This window comes from Phalacrocorax aristotelis, chromosome 20 (assembly GCF_949628215.1).
Source record: "Phalacrocorax aristotelis chromosome 20, bGulAri2.1, whole genome shotgun sequence".
In the NCBI taxonomy this organism is placed as follows: Eukaryota; Metazoa; Chordata; class Aves; order Suliformes; family Phalacrocoracidae; genus Phalacrocorax; species Phalacrocorax aristotelis.
Window position 1 is genome coordinate 3,319,239 of NC_134295.1, and position 19,795 is coordinate 3,339,033.

General features: G+C 49.1%; 1 protein-coding gene across 1 annotated transcript; it reads left to right on the forward strand.

The window, feature by feature from the left end:
• Positions 1 to 1,421: 1,421 nt before the first annotated feature.
• Positions 1,422 to 13,797, forward strand: SRSF4 (serine and arginine rich splicing factor 4). Its single transcript, XM_075114705.1, has 6 exons — positions 1,422 to 1,621; positions 8,141 to 8,283; positions 9,165 to 9,277; positions 11,028 to 11,242; positions 12,102 to 12,185; positions 12,364 to 13,797. Exons 1-6 carry the CDS (start codon positions 1,515 to 1,517, stop codon positions 13,145 to 13,147), a joined length of 1,446 nt encoding a protein of 481 aa, XP_074970806.1. The 5' UTR covers positions 1,422 to 1,514; the 3' UTR covers positions 13,148 to 13,797.
• Positions 13,798 to 19,795: the final 5,998 nt, after the last annotated feature.

The window sequence follows — 19,795 nt, forward strand, 5'->3', positions numbered from 1 at the left end:
AAGAGCAATGTTGTTGTTCATCAGTGGGAATGAGGAATGGCTGAGTGCAGCCAGGAGTGGGGATGTCCCCAGGTAGGGGGGATGCTATGGGGGGACGCCTGAGCACCCCAGGGTGCAGGAATGGGGGATGCCCATCCCTGTCTGCATTTGGGGAAGGAGGAGCCCATCGGTATCCAGAGTACTGGGAAGGGGGCAGCCCACAAGCCCCTGCCAACAGGAGACCCCACAAGCCCCCTGACACGTGGGGGACCCCCATCAGTGCCCTGCATATAAGGGAAGTTGGGACCAGTATGGTCCCCTGCACAAAGGGAAGGGCGACCGCCGTCCCTGCTATGTCCCGCAGCCCACTGTCACATAGACTAATAGAAGCATTAAGGTTGGAGAAGGCCTCTGGGATCATCAAGTCCAAGACCCAACCCAACACCCCCATGTCTCCTAAACCATGTCCCAAAGTGCCACGGCTACACGGTTTTTGAAACCCCCCAGGGACGGTGACTCCCCCACCTCTCTGGGCAGCCTGTGCCAGGGCCTGACCCCTCTGGCAGGGAAGACATTTCCCCTCATCTCCAACCTAAACCTCCCCTGATTCACCCTGAGGCCGTTCCCTCTCACCTGTCACTGGTGACTTGGGAGCAGAGACCGACCCCCCCCTCACTCCAGCCCCTCTCAGGCAGCTGCAGAGAGCGAGAAGGGCTCCCCTCAGCCCCCTCTTCTCCAGGCTAAACCCCCCCAGCTCCCCCAGCCGCCCCCCAGCACACTTGTGCTCCAGACCCTGCCCCAGCCCCGCTGCCCTTCTCTGGACACGTTCCAGCCCCTCAAGAGCCTTCTTGTCCCGAGGGGCCCAAACCTGAGCCCAGCATTCGAGGCGGGGCCTCCCCAGGGCCCAGCACAGGGGCCCCATCCCTGCCCGGCTCCTGCTGGCCACACCAGGGCTGACACAAGCCCGGGGGCTGGTGGCCTCCTTGGCCACCCGGGCACTGCTGGCTCATGCCCAGCCGGCTGTCAGCCAGCACCCCCAGGGCCTTCTCCGCCGGGCACTTCCCAGCCCCTCTGCCCCAGGCCTGGGGCGCTGCCTGGGGTTGGTGTGACCCAAGGGCAGGACCCAGCACTGGGCCTTGTTAAACCCCACACAACTGACCTCGGCCCATGGATCCAGCCTGCCCAGGTCCCTCTGCAGAGCCCTCCTGCCCTCGAGCAGATCGACACTCCCGCCCAGCTTGGTGTCAGCTGCAAACTCACTGAGGGCGCCCTCGATGCCCTCGCCCAGGTCATTGATGAAGATACTAAACATAGCGGACTCCCAGAGCAGCGAGGCCCCTTTAAGAGCCGCAAGGCCAGGCCGGGAGGCGTGGCCTTACGTGACGTCTCCCCCCCTTATCGCTCCCTCTCCCCTCCCCGCGCTGCGCTCTGACGTCGTGCCGCCGCCTCGCTCCGCCCCGCCCCCGCCGGGCGCGCTCGGCCGCCGGTGCAGCCCCGCCCCCGCGGGCGGCCCCCCCCCGGCCCCGCCGGGCGCGATGCCGCGGGTCTACATCGGCCGCCTCAGCTACCAGGCGCGGGAGCGGGACGTGGAGCGGTTCTTCAAGGGCTACGGCAAGATCTTGGAGGTGGATCTCAAGAACGGGTGAGCGCGGCCCGGCCCGGCCCCTCCTGCTGCCCGCCGGCGGAGCGCGGACCGGTCCGGCCCCGGGCGGCGGCCTTGGGGCGCGGGCGGGGCGCCAGGGTCCCTGGAGGGCGGGGAACACACGTCTGAGTCCCCCCCTGGGGGGCGGGGGGGGAGGGCGCCTGGGTTCCCATGGCAGCGGGGTGGGGGACAGGACGCCGGGGCCTGTGTGGCGAGAGGGGGGCAGGACGCCCGTGTTCCCATGGCAACGGGGAGGGGCGGGCGGGCCTGGGTCCCTTCTTCAGTTGGGCGGGGCAGGTCACCTGTGCCCTGCACCCCGCTGGGGGGAGGGGGGGCCCTGAGGGGTTCCCCTCCACGCCCAGGATGAGCTCGCAGGGGTGAGCCAGGCCATACCCCAGCCAGCACACACACACCCCCCCGCCCAAAACCCCTTTGGGGTGCAGGCACACCCAGCCCCCCTTTGCAGGCACCCTCCTTGCAGCAGAGGTCTGCCCTCGGAGCCCTGGGGTGGGAGGCGTGTGGTGGCACCAGCTCGTGGGGGTATCCTGCTCCCCCCCAAAGCCTGACCCACCCCGTGCGGTCCCCCCTGACCCCCTGCTGCACCCGGAGGGGTGGGATCCCACTCCGTCAGGACATGCCCAAGACATGCAAGTGTGGATTTCTCAAAAGAAAACAAATTGCTTTTTTTGGTGGGTTTCTCCCCCCGACACGTGAAGCCGCCAGCCTCATGAGTGTTGGCGTCTTTAGTTTTTGCAAGAAACCCAACTTGAAGTCTTGCTCAAGAAGACTGAGTGGAACGTGGATTCTGTTGTTGTTAGCCAGGAGAGCCAATTATTATCAATTATTATTTTTGCTGGAGGCATTGAGACAAGGAATGTCTTGTAAAAGTTAGTCCCTGAGCATTAAAAAAAAAAAGCTCATTAAGTTTAAACGCTGGTTGTACTGGTAGGTGTATGTGTAATAGGTTTGTAAGATTAATAAAAGCTCTTATTAAAACAAACAAGTGTGCACGTGTCAGTGTTTCCAACCAGCACAGCCTCAGGTGCTGTTGAGGATTGCCTGTACCTGAAATATTTGAGCAGTCTGTTTTCCAGTCCCACTGAGGATCCTTGCAAGTAGTTTTTTGGGGGGTTCAGGTTTTCTGTTGCTGTTTAAAGCCTCCAAATTAAATATTTCTGTTTCATAGACAGATGTTGGGGGGAAAAACCCAGACTTCCTTGGCAGATGTAGAACTCCCAAGTTACATGGCTAACGGATTTGTCTTCTTGCTTTATTGAAAAATATCTCCCAAGGACCAGCCCTATGATCCCAGCTCGGCGTTTAGAGATCGTCTGCGGGGAGGTGGTGCGGGTGCAGGAGTCGCCTTACGGGTGCGCTTGAGCGGCCCAAACTTGTGGCGCCATGAGTACGAGCGGTAACAGGTACAGTGGGGAGGCAGGCACAGCCTGCCTGTGTGTGAAATTCGGGCGCCCTGTATGCGATGCACTTTCTTCCAGAGCTAAAGTCATTTTTGTATCTTCACTTGGGGAAGACAGAGTTCAAAAGTTGCAGGTAACAGAAGGAATACGGGAGGCTTAAGATAATGTAGTTGAGTTGTGGCTCACCTTGCTGTTCCCGCTTCTGTAGCTGGTTGCTTCAGCTGTGGGTTAGGTAGAGCTCAGTCTGGATGTCTGGGGTTAACTCAATTTAATTCCTCCTTTAGTTGTATATTCTGAAGTTCTTTCAACAGGCTGCTGTTGGTTTGTAGCTAAATTCCGATCACTCTAAGTCAATTTTCTGTCAAACTGGAATTTGTTTGTCTCTGCTTGGTGTCTCCTTGTGCTGTGCTGTTGCCGGGGTGCTCTGTGGTTTGCTTTGCGCTCTCTCTGATCCTTTCTCCACGACTTATTTTTAGTAGTGCTTAGCAAACGATCAAAAATTACCGCCGGTGTTTGACTTCAGAGATTCTTTCTGTTTCTTCTGGAAATTTGTGGGCTATTTTGGGTGCTCAGCCAGCAGATTAGCTGCTCGGTATTTCAGCAGTTAAGCTGAAATGCTTGAGCAAGAGGATGAAATGTGATACAGCGGAGTCCTAAAAGCTTAGCTGGGTCTCGCTTGCTGCTAATTGTAATTTAAGCTTGCAATTCGAAGACTTAAAGCAATGTTTACCTGAGAGAAGGATGGGAAAATAAAAAGTCTGGTTTCTGTGGCGTTCTCCATTCCACATTGCAATTTCTGATTGTACGCTCATAATTTTCATATTCTCTTTTCCGACTCAGAACTGCACTGACAACCGGCACCGTGTGTGGTGGTAGCAAACGTATTATGTGACCAGAAAATTGGACTTTTCAGCCCGCTCTTTTATCTCCTAAAAACACGCTAAAAGCTAGCTGTAATAACTCAAAGAGCTGCAAGCTTTCATTGATAGGCAAACCTATTTGCAGTCTTGCTACCCTAAAAAAAAATAGTCTACCTGTGTACTTACCTGCCTGCATCACTCTGACCAGCTTTCGAGATTTCATGCAAGGCAGAAGGATGTACCTTCTTCAACAGATTGAGGAACGCAATTAAAACTAAAAAGCTTCAAAATTCAATTCTTTCACCTAGCTAGGTTTGAATTCTGTAGTTCTTGCCCAAAGAGAAACGATTTGATTTCCCTGCTCCATCCTCGCCAAAATATTTAATGCCCATTAACTTTCATTAGAACAATTGGTGTTTAAAAAAAAAACCCAAATCAAATTGCTGTCACAACATACTGATACCCAATGCTGAAACCTAGATGACGGTAAGGTGACCTGCTAATGAATTGGGCCTTAATTCCAGTGGATTTGTGGATTGGTTTTTTTTCTTTCTTAATATTAGGGTGAAATGGTGAGATTTTAATTTCTCTTTGCTTTAAGGTGTTCCAGGAGACCAGAGATTCTCAGCAACGTTTGTCATGAGTCCAGAAACTTAAAACAATTGCTACCAAATATTACATTTAAGTAGTTGAAGTATTGAAATTCAAATATTTTTTGAGGTTGCAACTTCAGTGACTCATTTAAGTGAGTGGTTTGTGTCCTGGCTGTAGCCACGGCAGAGCATGTCTGGCAGGCACAGTGCTGCCTGCGTCTCCGCCGTTCCCCTCCCTGGCTACGGAGCGTACAGTGCACACTCTGAGGGAGCAGCCTAAATGGATCGCAAACCATCTACAAGTGAACTTTCAGGAGCACTCTTTAGGGCTGGATGCTTTGCATTCTTTATTCCAAATGAAGCTGAAGGCAGGAATCAGTTTTTCATGTGTTTCCTCTTCTGCAGCTGCTCACGTCGATGCCTGCTTGCCGCGACCTCGCTCATCCAGAGGTGTTGGAGGAGCGGTGAGGTGCAGCGAGCTCACTTTGAGCATAGCTATCCGTGCAAAGCAATTGCACAACGTGAAATTCAGAAAGCTGCCAAACCGCCAGCTTGATTTCTTGAGAGGAGAGCGGGGCGAGAGTTGAGCAGGTCTCTCTCTTGGGAACCTACAAAGCAGCTCCTGAATTGACCCTGCAGCCGCCGGTCAAGCCCCAACGGATTGCGGCCCATCTAAACCTCATGGATTTCCAGCCTGTGTTGGCAAAGGGCAGGGAAAGCAGCCCTGACGTCCTTCTCGGCTCGTGGGACTCGTGCTTTTGGGCTCCAGCACCAGCCGTTGATGAGTAGTGGGGAAAAATTGGCACCTGGGGAATGCCGTAGAGGTGGGCGCTGTGGTGAGGTGGGCGCCGTGGTGGTCCTGATGGGCTGGCATGGAGAGGGGGGTGCCGAGGCAGCTGGGAGGATCCAGCAGGCTTCAGTAGCGATGCAGGGTGGGGGAGCAGCTGAAAGGAGAAAGATGAGGGTCTGCCTTTTATTTGAGGTATTAAGCAATTTTAGAAAATCCCATTTTTCCTTTCACTTCAGATTTAAAAAATGAAAAAAACCGCCTTTTAGGAGGTTCAGTCTATCGGAATTGCTTGGGATAAGCACATCCTCCTGTAGCTCTTTCCTTTTTTGATACATGAGCAGAAAATGGTGTAGCTTCACATTAGCTGAAGTAAATTGCATTGACGTTTTTAGTAAGTCCTTTTATGCCACGTATGAAGTAGTAATAGTAGACATTTAAAAGAAGATTTACTTGCACTGCTGTCATCACAGCAGGTTCAGATTGCTGTAGTTAAGGCTGTGTCAGCAGTTGTGGCTTTCTGTGGTGTAAAACTGTGCTTCTGAAGGTTTTTGATTCATGTTTTTAGGTCATACGGTGCAATGTTATACATATAAAACAGGTGGATCAGTACTACTTTCGTTTATGAGTGATGTGGTGTATGATTTTTTAGTATTCTTTAAAAGCAAGTCATCTCGAGGTTTGTGTGAGCTTGCTTGTTTGTCTTAAAGAACTTCTGGAGGTGCTGTGTGGTGTCGGGTGTGCGGCACGGGTGACCGAGTGCCCCCAAGCAACTCCTGGGTGCGCTTCTGGAAAGAACAATTTTAATACTATCCTCTGATTGAATTCAGATATTCCTCCGTTATTCTAGCTTCAAATGTCTGTGCATTTATTGTCTTGAAAGTGCTGGTGCGTACCAGGTACTTCACCTTGTAAGTAATTGCTTTTAGGGTGAGATCTGAAACATTTGAGCTCACTTGCTCTATTTTTGGAATTGAAGGGAAGAAAGTTGCAGTTTAAATGGTTTTATAATGACTGTGATTGTTTCAATTGTTATAAATCAATCACGCTTGTTTCTTCCGTGAAACTACAGCACTTACATGCGAAAGCAGCCACCTTATTTGTGGTGTTTGGAGTCATTCTTAAGTATTTTGTTAATACAGGTACCATTACACAGGAAAGCTGTAGCTGTGGTTGGGGGAGGTAGTGAGAAAGCTTAAAAATGGAGTGACCTAGAAGGGGAAGCCAGCATTTTTGTATCAGGGGTTTGTTCTTCTGGATTATTTAAAACACCAGCACTCTCAAAAAATTTCCTCGTGTGGCTTGTGGAGACCCCAGTTCAGCATTAAGTGTCTGCCTACAGCAGCCGGAGAGGTTGTAGCCAAAAAGAGGCTCCCAGTTGTGCACAGGGCTGCAGCATCCTTGGCTGTTGCCTCGGGGACTCTGGAGCCTGGATCTGGCCTTGGCAGGTAACGGAAGGAGAAGTGATTTCAACTGTAGGTAGACACTGAACTCCAATAAACAGCACTCTGATGCTTTTTGTCCTCTTCCCCTGACCTGTTGGGATAATGGGCATCTACACAATGTTGGTTTTAAAGAGGTGTTTAGCTCTCATCAGGGTAGAAATTGGCAGGCTCGAGTTTTGCTTCAGTGCTGCTGTGAGTTTGCCCTGCAACCAACCGTAAGCAAGTCACCGGGTTGTCCCCAAGCACCAGCTGTAAGAAATTATTTAAAAACCCTGCGCTTGGTCTTTTGGGATCCCCACCCAACCGGGATTGGGCACTTGCAGCAGCCTGACATTGGCACTGGTGTCTGTGGCACCCCTGAAGATTAAACGCTGGCTTTAACTTTCCAGGCAAGCAGTGGCGTGCAAGCTTTTGTCTCTGTTTTGCATTCGGTTTTGGTAATAGGAAGCCAATGCCACAATGTTTATCTGAATGTTGAAAATAAGCATTATATGTTTTTTTCAGTTTGTACCTTTCCTCTTGCACTTGATCTGCCCATGACTTCCAAGTCTTGAGCAAGGCTCAACAGATATTTTCAAACACAAAACTTTCTCTGCTCGTCTCTGGACCTGACCCTGTGCTGCCCTTGCAAGGCCTCTTGGCCGCAGGTTGAGTCTTTGTTTGCCCAGGAAATTTGTTCCTGGCTACTCTTGCTGCATTTTCTCAAGTCCCTTAACAAGGCTTGGACTCGCCAGGCTCCCTTAAACGCTAGGATATTGGAAATACAGCAGGCATAAAACACTTTCTCACCAGTACGTGGGAAGCTGCAGGTATCTCAGCAGGTGGAAGATCTGTCCTGTTGCACGAGTACGTTGCTTTTCTTACCCAAACCGTCAGTACTGTCCTCAGCCAAGAGTAACATGAGTCTGATGAAAGCAAAATCCTTTTTCCTATCCTGCCTTGGTATTTTATTTCTTCTTGGACCTTTCACACAGGGTGCACAGACTGCTTGTGTTTACAAGATGAATGAATATATCCATGTGAAGTGTAAGAATTAAGGTAGCTTCCCAATAGAACCGGGAATGAACCCAGGGCTCTTCAAAAATCAGGATAAATCCTAATTCGTGGAACACCCGCAGTATCTATCAAATGCCATATCTATCAAAAGCCTCGCTGCTGTTGAGCGAGTTCATTGAATAAAGCGGCGTAGCACCATATTTAGTGGGTTTGTGGGATAGCGCTTGTGCCCTTGAACCCTGAGGTGGCCTTCAGGAGGTGGGAACCGCCGCTCACCCGCAGGGCAGCACGCGGAGAGGCCCGCTCCTCGGGCTCCGCAGAAACCGCTGCGGGGTGCGAGTTGGTTTTGGGCGCAGAGACCTCGGGTTCAGTTCTGAACCTGATTAATTAAAGTGATCCTTGTTCTCTCCCTCTCTCTAGGTATGGCTTTGTTGAGTTTGATGATCTGCGAGATGCAGATGATGCTGTTTATGAGCTAAATGGTAAAGACCTTTGTGGGGAGAGAGTGATCGTTGAGCATGCCAGAGGCCCACGTCGTGACAGCAGTTACGGTTCTGGACGCAGTAAGCACTAACATGCATTTGTATCCGTGGCTTATTTTAAATAAAATAATTTTTTGCTCATTTTTTTTAAAAAGTAATTTTAAAAGAAAATGATATGAAGTTGTGAATAGTCTTCTGTAACTGTAAATGTAACTGTTGATCTGAATATTTATTAACTTGTTTGCTGTATTAAACTATTTTAATTGATAAATTAATAAACACAGTTTCTTGTACCATTTTTATTATTATCATTTCGTTTAACTATTTGAATGGTTTATTTGCAATGTGATGTTTAACATAGACTTAACAAAGACCTCAATGTTTTAATTGAAAGAGTCCTTTGAGGCTAAGATGACTGCCCGTTCCATTTGCTGACCCGGGGTTACCTTTCCATGAGAGGCTCTTTGACCTTTGTGGCCCTTGGCTGACCAAAAAAGGAAGCCATGTGACGACCGCAACCTTTTCCCATTAGACCTGGGTGGTGAGGACCCCAAGGGTTAGAGACAGATGAGATTAATCTGAAATAGGTGCCTGAAAAGCTTTATTCATGTCAGATATTCAGAAAACCTTTAAGCAATGTAAGTAACATTAGTCAACTGGCTTAATTCGGTTTCTTCTTTCAAACTGTTTTAAAAATAACTTAAATTTAATTGCATGTTAATTGTAGCGTAATTATAATTCTGTGTGTTGTTTTAATTATGTGCTTGTAGTAAATATTTGTTTTTTAATGCTTTGGAGCTTTGTAACATTTTATACTAAGGGGATTGAATTTAGGCCAGTGGGTGGGTGAATTTTTAATCCATTTGCGATCGTACGGGGCAGAACAGTTTTCATCCGGGATGTAGAGAGCGCGCTCCAATTCCCTAGTTGAAGTACTGCTGTCTGCTTGTCACCTCCTAAAGGTGGATATGGTTATAGAAGAAGCGGAAGAGATAAGTACGGTCCTCCTACCCGTACAGAATACAGATTGATTGTGGAAAATTTGTCAAGCCGCTGCAGTTGGCAAGATCTTAAGGTATGGGGCCCCTTTCTTTACCCTCTCTCTATTAAAGAGCACAAAGGGTAAAAAAGTTAGCGTCCGTTTCTACAAGGGAAAAATGGTGTACGCCTGTGTTCTTGACTCCAGCTTGCTAATAAATCTGTGCACTCATAGGCATACAAGTAGATTTTGGAAGTAATACGCACATTAAGTCCATATGGAAGTGTATTTGCAGACATGAAATCATTAACGCAACGTCGGGAGTTGCACCTGCCGACTTGGTGTCGCTGAGGGAGTAACTTTTTTCCTTACCACAAACCAACATCACGTACAGATGTGTTTATCTTGCCTTTAAGCCCTGTCAAAACAGACTTTAATCATGCCAGTGGTAGGATTCACTGGAGTTGGAGGAGTTCACCCTTGTCACTTTGGATTCCACTCAAGAACTTGTAAGGTGCTAGAGCTATTTGGAAACAATAGCATTGTTCTTGCACAGTCTCTGTTACGAATTTCCACACGAAGTAAAGCTGTTTTAAAGAGAGTTTCAGGGAAAGGATGCCTCCAGAATGAGCAATCATGCAAAACTGCTGCCAAAAGTTAGTATTTGTCAAAGTCGGAAGGAGTGGAAAGTGATTCTCGGCAGTGGAAGCGCTGGGTAACACTGTGTAGCCCCCAGTGCCTCCGAGTACGCCGGAGGTGAAGTGTTGGCTCGTGATTATCTGCATCATGGATGGGGGGACAGGCCAGGGAGCAGAATTTCAATAGTAGGTGCAAAAAGGTAGTGTTTCCTTATCAAACGTAGCAGCAACGGTTAAAAACACTTGTTCTTACAGGAACGCTTTCTTTTATGGTTCTCTTTTAAGGATGTGTAAAATTTGTTCTAAACAAACTTTGACGTAGTAGAAACTGGTCTGTAATTGAATATGTAACACTAGTTCAGGTACGTACTGAGATTCTTTGAATGTCTTTTGCTGTTAATGCTTCACACCGTCAATAGCTTGTCTTTGCTTCTGGTATTACAAATTGTAAGTAGAGCATGGCATGATTAATCCTCTACTGGATGCGTTGCTTCTTTTGAACAGCTTTCGTTTCAGTGTACCTAAGGTGGGAGTAGCTGGGTTGAAAACAGGCTGAACTGAAGTTCTGTGCCAGAGTCTGCAGTGGCTGAGAGACGGCCCTGTCTGACGGCTTGCTCAGAGCAGGGCAGGAGGGCCCTCCCTGACAATCGGAGGTGTTCAGTAATTGAAACCGAGAAGCCAGGAAGCATGAAGTGGGAAAATGAATTGAGCTTTTACTTGTGGGGGGGTTTCTTCCAGCAGAGTGAGAGACATTACCTAGGTGGAGGACGAAGGGAAGTCTGCTTGCCTGTAGTCTTCTTGATGATTTGTGTTCAACCTCAAGTTTATCACCTTTCCCAAGTTACCTTCAAAAATGTGATTTAGAGAGCAAGCATTTTATTTTTTTAATCCCTTTTTTCATTTGAAACTTATCATAGTCCAGAGCATATTTGATATTAGACTGTAGATGGGAGACCTTAAATTAACATTTGGCTCAAAGCTATCAACACCACCTTGGTTCTAATCACACAAACTGTGAAATGGGAGTGTGTTATTGGGTTTGCTCAGAAACCTTGGCGTTAGCACTGCAAATGCTGTTGGTTAAGAGCCTTGCTGACATCCGTGTGAATAGAAGAGGCTAAGTGAGCGTCGCTGCAGAAGTGAACGGGGTCAGCCTGGAAGCCTGACTCTGGATTCGAGGCAATGGTTATTCTGTCCTCTTCCTCTAGGATTATATGCGTCAGGCAGGGGAAGTGACATATGCAGATGCACACAAAGGAAGGAAAAATGAAGGTGTGATTGAGTTCAAATCCTATTCTGACATGAAAAGAGCCCTTGAAAAGCTGGACGGGACAGAAGTAAATGGCAGAAAGATTAGATTAGTGGAAGACAGACCTGGATCGAGACGGCGCCGCTCTTACTCCAGAAGTCGAAGCCATTCGAGGTATGCCTCTTTAATGTAGCTCAGGCTGAATCTAGCTGCAATTACACAAATATACAGCAGGTTCCAAAGCACCTCGGAAGTGTTCGGAGTTCTCGGTAAACCTAGTTTTTTGAGAATGTATTAGTTACCTGCAAGTAACAAGGGAAGGAGGCCTCTGTTCAGAGGTGTCTTGGGGGATGTGTGTATCTGCAGGCTAAGCACCCGACAGCGTGCTGCTGTTCTCCCCCAACGACATCGAGTCCTTAGCCCTTGCTGTCCTGCGGAAGGCTGCATGGCAGGTGGAGCTGTGCACACAGAATGAAACAGAAGGTGCTTTTAATGCTTTGGCTCTGAACACTGTGTTCTGCTGTGAGCGCCAGGACTAACAGTTCTTTCTCAGCTTGGAAACCCCCACCCGTTCCCTGTTTCTTAGAGATCTGCTGCTTTCGTTGTATGATCGGGAGAACCACTCCAGCACGTGACCACGTATTTTTTTCCCCTTTCCATTCTGGGGTAGAACTTGTCACAGGAAAACTCAGGCAAACTTCTGCTGTTCATAGAACAGCTTGCTTATGAAATCAAAGCTTGAAGTCAAAGCTAGTGGCTCTGACTTGATTGGGAAAGTGGTTCTTGCTTCCTTATCTTCAATAAGGTTGCATATTTTCTTCCGGATTAACACCCCTGCTCACTTCCAGACATGGCACCAGGAGATGAGCAGTGGGGAGAAGGGTGTTCTCTTTGTGATTTTATTGTGTAACACTCACCATTCAGCTGCTTGAAAGGTGCTTTAATACTATGGGGTTTTACCCACAGGGGACGAGGGGATCACAAGCTCTCCGTGGGCATGTGGTGACGTTAAGCTGATTGATTTTTGTTCCAGGTCTCGCTCTCGAAGCAGACATTCTCATAAGAGCAGGAGCCGCAGTGCCAGTAGTAGTCGCTCCAAGAGTAGATCAAGATCCAGGTATGTCTTTGTGTTGGAAGAAATGGGGGCTACTCACTTAAATGAGAAGCATCATCCTAAATTTGCAGTAGGAACACTTTGTTTTTTCTTTTCCCTGTGGTATTATGTGCAGTATTTAAGTGCTAGTCAAACGCAAGTTACGCTGAAGTGGAGCTGTCTGTTGCCTTTGTGCTTTCAGGTCTGTGTCCCGTTCCAGAAGCAAGAGCCGTAGTCGAAGCAAGAGCCGTAGCAGAGGCCAAAAAGAGAAAAGCAGGACTCCAAGTAAAGAGGATAAAAGTAGGAGCCGCAGCAGGAGTGCAGAGAAATCCCGAAACAAAAGTAAAGATAAATCTGAGGGCACTCTCCATAACAGTGATGAGAAAGCAAAGAGCAGGAGCCGCAGCAAGGAAAAGAGTAGGAGCAGGAGTGGGAGTAAGGACAGGGGAGAGACGAGGGAGAGCATGAGGAGTAGGAGCAAGGAGAAGAGTAGAAGCAAAGAGAGGGAGAAGAGCATTAGCAAGGCTAGAAGCAGGAGCAAGAGCAGGGATGAGAGTAGGAGCAGGAGCCACAGTAAGGATAAAAGGAAAAGTAGGAAGAGAAGCAGGGATGACAGCAGAAGTAGAAGCAGGAGCCGCAGCAAGAGTGAGAAAAGCAAGAGGCGCAGCAAGCGAGACAGCAAACCAAGTAGCAAGAAGAAAAGGAAGGACAGCCACGAGCGGTCCAGGTCAGCCTCCAAAGAAAAGGAGCATCTAAAATCAGATTCTGACAAAAAAGAGGCAAAAGGTGAGGGTGAGGATGCAGCCGCACGTCGGGTGTCTCGCTCCAGGTCTAGATCCATTTCCAAGTCAAAACCAAATGTCAAATCAGATTCTCGTTCCAGGTCTAAATCTGTTTCAAAGCCTAGGTCCCGGAGCAAGTCTAGATCTAGGTCTGCCTCTAGGTCACGCTCCCGATCGCGGTCAAGGTCTCGCTCCAGATCCTAACCTTGCTGCAGCCACACTTGGAACGGTTGGAAAAGTCTTTTGTACATGTTTAGTAGTTATAGCGCAAGTGATTGAAGTAGAAAACATGTCGATGCTGTATATTTTTAACAACCCTGATGGTATGTCTGTCATTGTTAACTGCAGCGCTCCCTCCCTGCAGTGCTCTCTGGTGCAAGGCTGTTCAGCAAATTTTCCACCCTACAGAAAGGTTCTCTTTAAATATAACTCTTCCTAGAGCACCAGAATTGCCCTGTTTTCCAGGAAGAGCCTTGCAGAGAACGAGCGCTGCACCTGGGTGGGTTTATTGATTGCAGTGATGACTGATAGGTAGGTACGACGGCTTCAACAGTCTTTGCCCTTGAATTGATGCCCTTCGATGTATGCCATTTAGTGGAAGTGCTAAGTCTTAAGTTTCATACTATTTTTGTTTCATATTTTTTGGACTTACAAAGTTGTGAATAGCACAGTCAAAAGGAAAAAAAAATAGGTACTTGCAGTAATCCATAGGGAAAAGCATAGTTCCATATTCTGGTATTGTGACAATATCCTTGTTTTATATTAAATTTTTTTATTTTATTTTTCCCTGTCTTGCAAAGTACAGTGATTCCTGTTTCCATGAAATTTGAATAAAGACTATTTTTGCTTGATGACATTTGGTAGTGGTTCCATGGAGTTGTGTTGCGATTTGCTTTATATTGGTAGGTGTAAGCTTGAATCCACAGACGAGGTACTCGCAGAGACTGGGGTCTAGGTTTAGAAAGCCGCTTAATATTAAATGTAGTCACGACACTCGAATGCAACCCAGTTAAAATAACTCATTTCTCTAGAAACGCTGGGTTGTTTGGCGCTTTAACATTGCAATAAGGAGAACACAGGAAAATGAAGCAGAAGCAATAACGAAGGTGACAAGCCTGTTTTCCACTGCATCAGTGAAACTCAGTGAGAGCTTCAGCTTCCATTATACAGCGAAGAAAGTTTTTCACCCGCTGAACTCGCTCGACTCAAGCCAACCGGAATCATTGTTTGTCCCACAACATCTTACGTGTTGTACAGCTGATGCTGGAGGCGAGCGCGGCTGGCCCGGAAGGCGCCCTTCGCTGCCTTTTGCTTTATTCTGTAGATCATCAGTTCAGTCGTTTCCTCTTTTCACAGCTTTTCTTACAGCCCCGTTGGGAAATGACGGGGGAAGAAGCACGATGCTTTTAGAGGGGTTTCTCTAGCCTAGCACACTCAGCAGGAGAACGCGAAGCCATCCCAGCTGCTTACTTCTGGTTCTTCTCCGACTTCACGTCCCTGATTGTGGGTTTGGGATCTCAGGCGTGAACCATCACTTTCTAAATAAGGTGTTCATCTGACCCAGGTGGGACGAGGATGTTACAGACTTCGATAGCACGAACCAGCCCTTGCTCCAGGCACCGCGCAGCAGCCAGTGTTTGTCTTAACGTCCGCCCCGAAATGCGGGGGGGGAACTGTAGCTTGGGGATTTCCAGTCATGGAGTGAAGGTTCCGTTTGTGTATGGCCCTTTCCTGGAAGGGAGCTGCTCTACAGAACCCCCGTCTCCTCTGCATTGGCCGTGTCCAGAGGGGCTCTGGGAACTGGAATTTCCTGGCACTCGCTTCCCCGGTCCGGCTTCTCCAGTTACACGCAGAGCAATCTGGAGCTGGGGCTGGAGCCTCAGCTTGTCTCTTCTCAGCATAGTTGCCAGGAGTTTTTTCCTGCTAATAAAACACCTGTGCTGGGGGGAGCCTTTATAAAGGGGGGGAAAAAAGCGCAGGATGTGCTTCCGAGGAGCTCTGGGCTTGGAAACAGCGGGAGTGGTGGGGGCTGCTCTGCTGGCGTGTCCACCTCGCTGGGGGAGGAAGGCAGGCAGCTTCTAGCAGGAGTTTTGCAGATATTCCTGAATAATAACCTGATTTTAGACTTGGGCCATCGGCAAATTGCTCAAACTGAACTTTCCACAAGCTCTTCTGTTGCACGGGTGGCTTTGAGTGAGGAACCAACGTCCCCAGCACCCCGCTCTGCCAGCCAGCAATGTTCTGAAAAATAACGGGCAAAACATATTTTGCAGGTTCTTACTTGGTCTGGAAAAAAAAAAAAAAAGCTTAGTTATGGCTTAATCAAAAACTTTTCTTTAGCGACGGCAGTCCTCGCAGCTAGATGTTAACTTCATAGGTGCAAGTAATTCCGTATAATTTGATCATTTGAAACTTGTGCTGCCATATTAAAAAGATGAAAGCGCCATAGATCATAAGAGTTGCTTTCAATGCAAAATATTTCCGTAGAGTTTAAGAGGGGTCAGGGCTCGGTGAGTGGCTCAGACTTTATCAAATGTCATATTACTACAGCAGAAAGCTCTGCAGAAGCGATATTTAGTTTCTTTAGAAGGAACAGTCTTTTTCAGCTGTATAAGTTTAGTGCTTTAACATCTTAGGCTTTCATAATAACATTTCTAATCCCTTTTGCTGCCTAATCTTAGTACAGAAGCAAACCAGGCTAGGCAAGATGCTTGCTAATAGGGGATAATTAGATGAAAAATACCTTTAAGAAAATCTGCAAATGATAAAGTCTAGGCTAAGACTTTAAAAAGTGACTCTGGCTTTTGCTGTCTGGCTGCCAAGGCTGCTCCTAATGAAGTGAGCGTGGTTTTAGTGAGCCCTCTGGGAGAAACATTTCTTCCCTAGATACCTGAAGATGGGCCTTTGGAGGTGGAGGTAGGGGGAAAACCTTTGGCCGAGGTGTAAATTTTCATTGCGTGCAGCAAGGGACATGCCCTGCAGTGGGAAAAACAGAAATCCTCCGAGGTTGTGTGTGTGGGCACCTCGGGCGATGCTGACAGCGCGGAGCGGCACTCGCTCCGTGGGGAGGTTTCTGTGTGTGAATAGGGCCGTAGTGTGGGGTTTGGATGCAATTAGTGGCGGGTTCCCTGCTTTTCTTCCTGCCATTTTCAAAGCAGGTGATTGACTGTTGCAAATAGATCATCGAGGGGTAGAAAAGACAAGTTTTGATTAAAAAAAACAACAACAAAAAAAGACATTTGAGAATTGGGCAGCCTGAGATCAGTGCCTGTTCGCCCAAGTTGCTTCTGTATCAGGAGGAGCCTTTGGCTTATCCCTACCAGGGCAGCTCTTAACAAATTCAGGTAAGTATTTAAAGATGTACCTAGAGGATCAATTTAAAAGCACTGTTCTGGATTTCAGAAAGAATTTGGTCACCTATCGGAGACAGGGTCTTCTGCAAAGCCCAGGGTTGCTCACCTGCACTCCAGGCTTCTGCAACCTCAGCAGACCTTGCTCCGAGGCCGTGATCCGGCTGGATTTGTTCTGAACACGAGTAACCCCAGTGAAGGGCTGGGGCTCTTCTCATGCTTGACATGAAGCCTGTGCTTAAGCACTTGCTACAATTCAGCTCTGCACCCTCCCGTGCTTTGGTTTACCCTTAAACGCGCCCAGATCTAAGCGGGGGCTGCAGTGATGGAGCGACCCCAGCAGCAGCGTTACCCCACCCCCAGGCCAAGCTGCTTTCCCAGCCTGCTGAGCCCTTTTTTTGGCTGGCTTAAGGTTGCCACATCTCCAATTGCTCGCATGAAGCATAAACAAAGCCAGGAACCCAGCTGTGCCACCACACGCACGGGACGCAGCTACAGCTCGTGCTGGGGACCTGCTCAGAAAGGATGTGGTAGGGGCAAACGGGGAGCGAGCAACTTCCTGAAGAGGAGATTTCATCAGCTGCAACCATCAGGAAGGTAAAAATTAAACGCTTACCTCAGCTCTAAGCTCTGGCCCTTCCTTGGGCATTGAACACCCCAGTGCCTTCCTACAGGAGGGTCCCAGTGCTGGCAGCAGGAGCAGAAAGTGGCTTGTTCGGGGCTGTGTCCCCATGTGTCCTGCTCTCAGGGGGCCTGGTGATGCTCCCATGGGGTGGATGTGGTGGGGAGGTGACAGCTGTCCCAAACCGCGCTGAGCTGCTGAGCAAAGCAAGCTCCGACGCCCTCGCCCCTTTCCCTCTGTGCATCTCCGCTGGGGCTTTCATCCTCTGCCGTGAAGGCAGCCTTTAGCAAGGCAAGCTTTCAAGCAGGATTTAGCATGTTAAAGGGGTTGCTGCCACTGTTTACAGAAGTTATACAAGGTTATATAAAAAAAAAATAAAAAGCATTATTTCCTCCACCTCCTGCCTCTGTGGGGTGGGCGACTCCAGCCACCACCAAATCCCCAGGGGTCCCCTGCAGCCTCCTTGTCCCCTGAGTCTGGCGGGGGGCTGGGTGGGAACGGGCTCCTCCAAGGAAACGGCTGTGGTCCCCATCACAGCCCGGCGTCCCTGGTTGGAGACTGGGATGATGACAGTCATGGCCTTCAACCTCTCTGCCTGCGGGTGCTGGTGGGCTCTGTGGGCTGGCCTGGTGGTCCTCAAACCTCTCCTGGTCCCTGTGTCCCCATCTTGGCAGCGATTCCGGCACCTCTGCTTCTTTTCCAGGACTGAGCCCCCCCCCGGAACATCCCCACAGGCTGCTGGCAGCAGAGATGCTCCAATGCCTGGGATGTTCGAGGTCACGTCCCACGAGCGCAGCGTTGCACCCACCACCCCTCCGTCACCAACCCACCAGCACATTTGCCCCTTCCCTGCCCCAAGGGAGCTGCTTCGGGCTGCAAAGCCCTCGAGCACAGTGGGTTCGCAAGGCCAGGGAGCGGCACCTCAGCTCATCACCCCCAAATCCTCAGCGATCAGCGTTTTAAAAAGGCAAAAGCAGCAGCATGGAAAATCAAAAGCCTTTTTCCCCACCACCCCCAACTCGGGGGATGCTGCGGTTCACACAGAGCCTCCCTCCACGGGAGAAAACAGCCCGCTGTAGTCCAGGAGAGAGGAGCTGCTTTTCTGGGTGCATTATGCTACATTCTTATCTGAATTCAGCAGCTTCGGGAGGTGGCATCTGGCAGGACGGCGCTGGAAGGGAGCGCATCGGGAGCCTCTTGCTCTCTTTTTTCCTAATTCCACCCATGCTCAATGCTTTGTCCGAGAAAAAAAGGGAAACTATTTGAGGCATGTCTGGAAAGCAGGAAAAAAATAGGAACACAGACATTTCCATGGCACCCTCTCCTTTTGCTGCATAATCCTGGGTGCCTCGGAGGGGCAGGGACGATGCGAAGCCTCAGCCCGCTGCCCGCACAGAGCGTGCCTCAGTTTCCCTACCTGTGGGGTGGAAATACTGACTCGGGTCTGTCTGCTCTCGCGTGATGGGTGTCGTCACCTCCCCACAGACCCTTTGCAGGAGCGCTGCGAGGCTCCACTACCCGGTGTTGGGAAAGGCCTGGGGAAGGGCGACCGCCCCGAGCGTGCTCATCCTCCCCGGTGGGTACCACGATTTTCAGCCCAGGTACCTTTTGCACCAGATGCGCGGCCTGGGGTGTCGGAGCAGGAATTTCTAGGGTAAGGCCACTTTGGGGCATCTTATTGCAGATAATTAGGCTGAAGCATCGTAAGTGCCCCCCGCGGCAGGGCAGTGGCTGCACCAGGTCTCTGTGGCGGCGCGGGTCCCCATGCCCAGCACGCCTCTGCCGCCAGCACTGCAACGGGAGCGATGGGCGCCTGCCTCAGCAGGGCCCTGCTGTATAATTTAACAGTCAGTTCTGTCTCACAGGTGTCTGAACGTCACCGAGTGGCTCTCTCCTGCTAATTTTGCATAAAAGTGTCGGTTTTGCAGCCAAACCTTCGGCTCACCGGTGCTGGCACTTAGTGTTTCCCAGCCTGGAGCTGCTGCAGTCATGGTGCTGCACAACGGGCTCGGGAAACTGCAGGGACTTCACTGGCAGGGGGTGTGAAGCCAGTGCAATAATGGTAATAATAACAATAATAACACCGATGATAAATAATGATAATAACATTATATGGCCGGAGAGGAAGAATCAGTGGAACATCTGCAATAGTTCTGCAATATTTCCAAGCAATATTTCTGTTTGAATAAATACAAGAGTGAAGGCAGCATTGGATGGAGGCATCTACCCAGGTGCACTGAAAAAAAAAAAAAGAGTCCTAAAACCTGATTTAGGGTTGGGAGACCCGTCTCACAGGGGAAATGCAACCTGTACGTGAGCTCCGAGGGAAAGGATAAGTCCATGTGGCAGGCACGGGGCGGGCTCTGTCCTGAAACAAGTGGCCAGAGCAGCGAGATGAAAGGGTGAGAAGCCCCAAAAGAGGGATCTCCCAACAAAATTTAACTTACTGCAATTAAAACCAAACTATAAGTCTAAATAAACATGGATAGTTTAGTTATTTCTTTCAGCTCCTCACCATCCCCTGGACCTGGCAAGTGCTTAAACACCAGTCAGGAGCTGACACAGGTAAGGTGAAACATGTATTTTTTTCTGACTAATTTTAAAGACGGGTATTTTGCGTGCCTCACTCAAGGGATGAAGAATATTATGATGTGTATTTCCAAGGAGCCATTTCAAATCTAATCTATTATTTTTCTGAAGTGCCATTCCATTTAAGCTGTCACAGCCTGGGGCCCACTCGTGCTCCTTCCTCACTTACTACGGCAAAAAAACCCCAAAGCGTCATTAAAAAACCTACCATCAGTTCTTTTATTGGTTCAAAATTCAAATACAAAGGAAAATTACATTCTCAGATGAGAAGAAAAACAAGTATAACAAATG